The following is a 7442-nucleotide window of genomic DNA, read 5'->3' as shown; positions in this document are numbered from 1 at the left end:
GGGCGCGCCATCTCGTGTGCCTGATCGGGGGAACCCCAGGCGGACGACCCCCGCGGCGACCAGCCCCCGCCGCTGCTGCCGCTGTCCCCGCCATGCTCACTGCCGCTACCGCCGCCGCCGCCGCTGCGGCGACGGCTGCCCCAGCCGCCCGGGCCGAAGCTGTCGGGGCTGCGCGCGGTCGTGCTGGCCGCGCGCCCGCTGCGCTGCGGCTCGGCGCTGCTGCTGCCAGAGATGCCCGGGGTCCAACCGCTTTCGCTGGCCGCCGCCGCCTGCAGCTGCGGGGACGCCGCGCGGGGCTCTTGGCGATGCGCGCCGCCGCCCAGCCACACGGACGGCGCGGCGGGCGAGGGGGGCCCGCTGGCGGCACCCTGAGACTCGCTGTCGCTCAGCAAGACCCTGGCGCGGCCTGCGCGCTGGCGCGTGGCGGTGGTCGGGCGCCAGCTGTCCGGGGAATCCCCTCCATTCATCGCCCGAGGCGGAGGCGATGTGCAGCTCGCCGGCTGCTGCTGCTGCGGCGGCAATGGCGGCTGCAGGGGCTGCCGAGTCAGGCTCTCGCTCGAGCGCTCGCGACCGCACCCGTCGCCGCCCGCGCCCAAGCGCCACGCGCCGCCGCCGCGGGTGCGCTGCCCCTCCCCCTGCTCAGGGCTAGGGCTGGGGCTGCTGAGCAGGCCCATGCTGCCGACGCTCGACCCACTGGCGCTGCAGCAATCGTCCTCGCCGCCGCTGCCCGGGTCGCCAAACAGGCCCGAGCGGTAGCCGCCGCGGCGCGGCGGCTTGGTGGTGGTGCGGAGCCACGGGGTGTAGGGGTCGAGGATCGTCGCGCGCGGCGTCGGGCCCGGCGTCGCTAGGACCAAGCCCATGGCGGGGGTGGCGGGCGGCCCCGGCGCGCTGCTCGCGGCGGCCGGCGACGCGGGCGCCACAAGCGGCAGATGAGGCCGGTCGACGCCCTCGGCTACTGCCGGCACCGTCCTGCGCCGGGCGCTGTCGGGCATCGATGTTGGGGTTGCATCGGCGTCGAGGGCTGAGTGCGGTGATGGCGCCTCCTGCACCTGCGCAGGAGAACCAGACTGCCACGGCAGCCGGTGCTGCTGGTTCTGCTGCTGCTGCTGCTCCTCTTCAGTATGCTGGACATCCGCTGCTGCTCGCGACCACCCCATTCTGCGGCCGCTGTCATTGCTGCGGTCGCTCCCGCCGGGCGACCGCCGGGCGGGTGACGTGGCGGGTGACGTGGCAGGTAACATGGCACGTGGCGCGGAGGGCGACGCGGCAGGTGACGCCGCGGGTGACACGACGCGCGACGCGGCAGGTGGCGCCGCAGGTGACGCGACGGGCGACGCGGCAGGGGATGGGCTGTACCAAACGTCCGGGGTCGCCCGCCCAGATTTGCTTGACCCCCTGCTCTTGAGCCTGGCGCTGACCTCGCTGCTGGTGCTGCTGCTGCGTCCTGCGCTGCCTGTGCCGCCGCCTCCACCGCTGCTCGCAGGGCGGGGCGACCAGTCGGGGCTTGCAGGGGCCAGGCCAGCCGATGAGGCCCAAGGCTTGAAGAGTGCAGGTGCCGGTTGCTGCTGCTGCTGCTGCTGCCGCTGCTGCTGCTGCTGCTGTTGATGCTGCTGCTTGAAGATCGTGACTTGTGGGCTGACACAGTTGCCATTCTGCACCTGCACCACCTGCAGCGGGGCGCGCGGCAGCGCCGGGGTGCCCCACGGTGCAGCAGCGCCGAGGGTCGGGGGCGTCGCGGCGCGATGCGCGCAAAACGCGCCGCTGAGCCGGCGAGCGAGCATGGCGTCTTCTTGGGGCGGCGACTCGGCGTCTGCGAGCGCTTTGGCCCTCCGCCTAGGTCGGGAGCGCGTGAACGTCAGGGGCGCCGCGGCAGCGTCGTCTTCGCTGCTTGCGCTGCTGTGGATCTCCCAAGTCGACATAGCTTGTGGCGCCGCCCCCGTCCGCCCGTGGTCACGGGCAGCCTTAAAAAAGCCCTTTGAGATGATAGAGTAGTGTAGAGCGGGGGAGGGAGGAATCCGAGCCGGTTTTTGCTCCGCAATTCAAAACTGCATGTCAGATCTAACACACGGACAGCGAAGAGGTTCGCATAGTGATGAGATGGATAAAATCTAAGTATTAAGTACCACCCAATGCCATGTTGAGCACTCGACTTGAGCAAGCCCACCAAACGTGACTCACCCTGGCCACCTCCTATTTTGAGTCTTGGCAGCTGCCACCATGGGTGCTGTATTGCTGGCCAGCTGCTGGCCACCATTGCGCAACACCGGAAGTACTCACACTCTTGATGGGTGGATGCCCTTGGCAAGCGCGGCAGACAGCTGCATGGACAACAAAGGCGAAACTGCTGACAGCTGCGCAAGCACAGGCACTGCCAACAGCTGCAAATGCACGCCCCGCGACCGCACACACGCACCATAGCTGCATCGACAAAGTAAAATGGACGGGCAGAAGACACCCCATGGACGCGGTGCGGTCTGTCCAAAGCCGCAGGCTGGCGGTTTTTACAGCGACAGCGTGGAGCAGGAGAGGCTGCATGCCTGCAAGTTGGGACCCATCGTGTTGAAAAAGAACGCCCGACAGAAGCAGAGGCGACAGGGGCACAAGTACCTCACAATGACCAGGGAAGAGCGCGACGACAATGTGCAAACAACAGTGGGTGTCAGCAAACAACAAGCAATCACAGCAGTCAAGGCCGCAGTGCGACCAGCATCACTTGTCTGTCAAGATCAGCTCGCTCAGCTTCCAGTCCTCATAACTGCAGGTTGATGAGGGACGATAGAAGTTGAGGGGCGAGGCGGGGTCGCTCAGCGAAGGCGTTAACATATTGTGCTGCTGCTGGCCGCAACGGGGCTCATCCCAGGCATTGATTAGCAGGCGAGGGCGCCGAAGCCACCCAGCCGTGCGCGCTGAATGCAAGCTCCAAGGGGCTGCCACCCCACTCCAGCCCCCTCGCTTCCCGGGCCGCTGCTCCGGCGCCTGCCCACCTGCCGTCGGGCAGGTATCTGCGGATGGTGAAAGGGATCTTCTTCTCCTTGAGCTCCTTCATGGCGATCTGAGGGTGCAGTGGGCCGATCCATGCAAGGCCCGGCGGGCGTGTAGAGGTTGGCGTCACACCAGGGGTGACAAACAAGGCCAAGCGGGACAGGTGTAGGAGGTTGCACCTGGCGCAGAGCCCCCTGCTGCTCTACACGCGGCGTGCCGCTTCCGCCGTGCTCGCTGCTTTGGTCTGCGCCGCCATTTGCGCCCGCTGAGTTGAACTGAACTCCCAGCTGCTGCGTCCCGCTGATCCTGGACCGCCGCCGCCGCTCCATTATCGCCGCCGCTCCAACCCGGTCCCCACAGAACGCCCTCAACACACACCTCTAGTGGGTCTGTCTCGTCCCCCGCATCCACCATGATGGGGGCGTTCATGCTGCAGTCACAAGACAATGTAGAGGGAGGAATTCAGGCACGGCATGGCGGAGAGGAGCTTGTTTGAGGAGCCGTGTGCTGTGGCAAGGGCCCTGTTGTGCCACGCTGCTGACGAATGCATGCTCATGGGGTGCTGCCAGGGGGTTTTTCAATGGCAGGTCCCAGCCTGCACCGCCTCGCGGCACAAGATTCGCAGCCGCTGCAATGACACTCCGCGGCTGCCCTCTCCCTGAAGCCATGCTTGCGTCCGCGGTCCCCTGCGCGCCCGCAGTCAGTCCCCGCGGCCGGTCCCCGCGATTGGTTCCCGCATGTTGCATCAGATGCCACTCGCCTGATCTGCAGCGCCCGTGTGCCGAGCACGCGGGCGCGCTCGTACTTCGTCAAGTATCGGGTTGTAATCCGCTCCCGCCGCAGCTGCCCCTCGCCGCCGCCCTCGCCCTCGCCGCCGAGTTCATGATCGAAAACATCCGCATGCTCTCCCTCACCATCCTGCTGGGCGTCAGGATCTATTTCCTCGCCTTCGGGCTGCCAATATAGAGGGTTGCAGGGCGCGACGCGTCAGCGCGTGCGTTATGACGGGCAGCAGCATCAAAGCAGCGGCTGGCACGTGCGCCTCCTTGCCAGCGGCGGCCGCATCAAGCTGCCGACACGAACGCACCTCGGCGCCAAAGTCCACTGGCTCGTCGGCGTCATCTCCACCGTCGTATCTGCGATGCCCGCAAGCCGATGCTTGTAATGAAAGCAGTCCCGAGCGGTGATCTACTCGTTCCACCACGACCCCGAAAACGACACACTCACCCGCCACCGCCATCTTCATAGTCTGCCATAGATGCTGCTTTTGCTGCTGGTGCGATATGCTACGATCTGTCTGGTTTGTGCAGCACCGAGGAGCCAAAACAGCACCGCTCGCTGTATTATATGCCGTACAATGCGACCACTTGCGTTGTGGCTAGCAAGAACAGTTGCCGAGTGTTTCCTGCCTCACTGGGCAGCGCCACAATTCTGGTGTAACCTGGTGTGGCCACCAGACAGCCTGGGTGCCGCCAGCCAGGCCGCTAAGCTCGTGTACTGTATGCAGGGGCAAGCACGTGCTTACAAATGTCGTTAGAGTTCCCGACTGGGGCCAAGTTCCATGCACTAGCACGCTTCATCAGTGTACTGCGTGCACGATTGACTAAAGTTGACTTGACTGGCTTCGCATTGCTCACTGCCGCCCGCCAGGGCCAGTTCCCGCAACGCTGAGATATGGCTAACCCCCATGTTGGGTGCCTTCACAAAGTGCATGCTGCCGATCACAGCAAACGTCAATCATTTGAAGTTTACAAGCAAACCAGCTTGAGTTGATACCAAGCCTGAAGGTTGCTGTGAAGCAGGCAGCTTTTGCTTGCAACAAACGGAACGAATTGAACTGTGTCAAACGTGCGAAAGGGCGCACATGGCGCCCCGGCAATGGAGGGTGTGTGCCTCAGCGGCGAGCCGCACCCGCGCACCTATGGGCCTGGCCCCGCCTCAGCAAAAGCGGTGCAGGGCCCGCGGGGTTTATTTCTATGCCCATCCTTTTCGTCGTGGCGACCAGAAGAGACGCGCGGTACAGTCTGAACCAACACGAGCAACACCCGGCAGTGCATGGGAAATGCCACCCTGGGCATTGAGTCAGCCAGAAGCTGTGGGCGGGTGCGCAGCTCGACGGCCTGCATTCCCTTAAATCCGCCGACTCGAACGGTGGGCCCTCTAGTGCCCGCGCGCGCCCGCGCTGTGCCTGCCGCCGTTGCCGCGGTATGAGGTGTAGCCCATCCAGCCCATGCCCAGGTTACTGGGGGCGCGCAGGGGCTTCACGCCATCATCGGGGGTGGGGCCCCTGGAAATGGTGCGTGAACAACAGGGCGCAGCGTCATGGCGTGAGAACGCGAGCGCTTGTTACAGAGGACTGCACAACACATACCTTTGTTAAATGGCTAGCTGGCATTGCTTTTGACATTTAGCACCCTAGGAGTGGTGTTTGAGCAAGAGCATGAGGCGCTCCCCTGCGCGGCAGGCGCACCAGTGAACTCGAAAATTCGCCCCCTCAAGCGCTGCTCTGAACTTGACCCTCTCCTGACCCCCTGGACCCGGCGCGTCACTCACCAATTGACCGTAAACAGGGGCTTGCCGCCAGCAGGCTCAGGAGCAGCTGGCGCGGGTGCCTGCAGCTGCTGTGCAGGGGCGGCGGGCGCGGCGGCCTGCCCCCAGCCGTCGGCTCCCTTGCCCAGAAGCGGAAAGCCGAAGATGCTGAAAACGTCTGTGGCGCCGCCGTCATTGGCATCCAAGAGCCTGCGGGGAAAGCCGCGCTGGGGCGCCGCGCTGCGGCCCTGCCGATAGCCAATCAACGCCGCCTCGCCGGTGGCCCCCAAAACTGCGCAAGGGCAGTGCGGGAATTGACAGATAGAGGGGCAAGAGCCGTCAGGAGCTGCATGGCTTGGGAAATCCAGGATCATGATTGGATGGGGGTGTCACTCTGTTTGCGTTTGAGGACTGCAGGACCATGGCGCCGCACTGCTGTAGTAAGTGAAGGGCCCCACAAAGCTTTGTGAAGCCATCATTTGGGGGGGGGGGAGCGGGTTGCTTGTCTGTCACTCCCTAGCACAACACTGCGTCTGTGCTGTTAATTGCGCAACGCCAAGCAACGCCTCACCTGACACGGTCAACATGGCGATGAGCGCCATTGCCAAGCCATTTTCAAGTCTGAACGTCATCTTGTCGGGTTCTTGGTCGGCCGGTAGGTAAGAAATGACCGCAAAACTGTGCGCGGACGGGTGCGTTAAATTTTGGCGGCCACGAGGGTTGCATGTGGATGCCGCATTTAGTTTGTGTCCACACGTATTTGAAACATTCCTTGAAGAAGGAGGAAGCCGTGCTGGAGCTGGACAGGCGGGGGTTTCGGCGGCCGTAGGTGTGCGGCAGTAACTTCGACAAACCCTCTGTCGAGTTTCCGTCAGCTCCCTGGGCCCTCACTCTCACCAGAAAGACAACAGGACCTGATCAATTGGCACTGCAACTACAACAAGAACTCTCTGCCACTCATTGCGTGTTCAGCCAGTTTGAGTTTCGCACACAATGCTGATGTTGTCGGGATTGTGCGTAGAGGATAGGTTTGCATCCCCGCCCAAGTTTTGTGGCCTGTCTTCGCTGACGCCCTCTGCTTATGTGTACCCCGAATTCAAGCAAAATCTGCTGGCTCCTGTAATCTCAAGGTCTACAGCAGTACTGACCCGTTGACATTGGAACATTTCTGGGATAAGTGCGCCCAGCTTCACATGCTGTGGGCGCAGGCTTGTCTGGGCTTGCATTTGTCCTTGAAAACGAGGCTGCAGAATTTTGTGGCATGCTGCTTTGCAGTGGCTATTGTGGACATGACGAGCTGGGGATTACACACGCGCATGTGGACCGCAGATGTGCGTGCAAGACAATGCACAACAGCGCTTGCTCGCCTTATCTGGCAGGTTCGTTTGTCGCTGTCGCACTCCAAGCCGACCCATCCATGACACGCGCCCGTGTGGCGCACATGCAGCCGCCAGGCTTTTTGAAACAGAGAGCACATCTGCACGCGCTCAAGGTTCGTGTGCGTTGCTAACCACGCCGATTGCCGGGGCGGATGCCCGTGCCCATCCATCCAAAGCTTTGCGGCGAAAGCACGGCCGGGCCGCTGCTGCCAGCCGCACCAATGTCCGCCCGCGCCGCAGAAGGCGCAGACCTGAATAATGACGCCGGCTGAGCGTCAGCCACGGGGGCCGGGCTGCCCCGCAGCTGGGCCGAGCTGCTGGCGACGGGCTGGCTTCCAGCCGGGCCCCAGGTGATGAGGGGTTTCGCAAACAGCTGAGGGCCCCAATTAAAAGGGTCCCAGCCGCCGGCGTTGCCAGGGTGCTGCAGGAGCACGCGGGACCTCGCGAGGCCGGTCTGGATCTTGGGCTGTGCCGTCGCGACAGGCCGCGCCTCACTCGTGGTGCACAGGGCTTTGAAGGGGTGCATTTCGGGGGGGGGGGGGGGGGGTTTTT

The 7442-nt window shown here is 63.9% G+C and overlaps 4 protein-coding genes across 4 annotated transcripts; all 4 read right to left on the bottom strand.

The window, feature by feature from the left end:
* Window positions 1-60: 60 nt before the first annotated feature.
* Window positions 61-1919, bottom strand: MNEG_9763 (hypothetical protein; the record flags this gene model as incomplete). Its single annotated transcript, XM_014041768.1, has 1 exon — window positions 61-1919. A coding segment is annotated over one exon (1859 nt), but the record flags the coding sequence as incomplete, so codon positions are not given.
* Window positions 1920-2709: 790 nt separating this feature from the next.
* On the bottom strand, window positions 2710-4238 carry MNEG_9762 (DNA-directed RNA polymerases I, II, and III subunit RPABC2; the record flags this gene model as incomplete). Its single annotated transcript, XM_014041767.1, has 6 exons — window positions 2710-2755; window positions 2985-3052; window positions 3361-3412; window positions 3788-3936; window positions 4070-4118; window positions 4210-4238. 6 exons carry the CDS (start codon window positions 4236-4238, stop codon window positions 2710-2712), a joined length of 393 nt encoding a protein of 130 aa, XP_013897221.1.
* Window positions 4239-5142: 904 nt separating this feature from the next.
* On the bottom strand, window positions 5143-6113 carry MNEG_9761 (hypothetical protein; the record flags this gene model as incomplete). The annotated part of the gene is made up of 3 exons (XM_014041766.1): window positions 5143-5269; window positions 5536-5803; window positions 6083-6113. The coding sequence occupies 3 exons, from the start codon at window positions 6111-6113 to the stop codon at window positions 5143-5145; spliced, it is 426 nt and encodes a 141-aa protein (XP_013897220.1).
* A 904-nt stretch (window positions 6114-7017) lies between these two features.
* MNEG_9760 (hypothetical protein) lies at window positions 7018-7416 on the bottom strand (the record flags this gene model as incomplete). Its single annotated transcript, XM_014041765.1, has 1 exon — window positions 7018-7416. The coding sequence occupies one exon, from the start codon at window positions 7414-7416 to the stop codon at window positions 7018-7020; it is 399 nt and encodes a 132-aa protein (XP_013897219.1).
* Between the last annotated feature and the right edge of the window lie 26 nt (window positions 7417-7442).

The sequence above is a fragment of the Monoraphidium neglectum genome (genome assembly GCF_000611645.1).
Source record: "Monoraphidium neglectum strain SAG 48.87 unplaced genomic scaffold scaffold02054, whole genome shotgun sequence".
Taxonomy (NCBI): domain Eukaryota; kingdom Viridiplantae; phylum Chlorophyta; class Chlorophyceae; order Sphaeropleales; family Selenastraceae; genus Monoraphidium; species Monoraphidium neglectum.
Note: the sequence above shows the minus strand (reverse complement) of the source record. Positions and strands in the feature narration are given on the sequence as shown.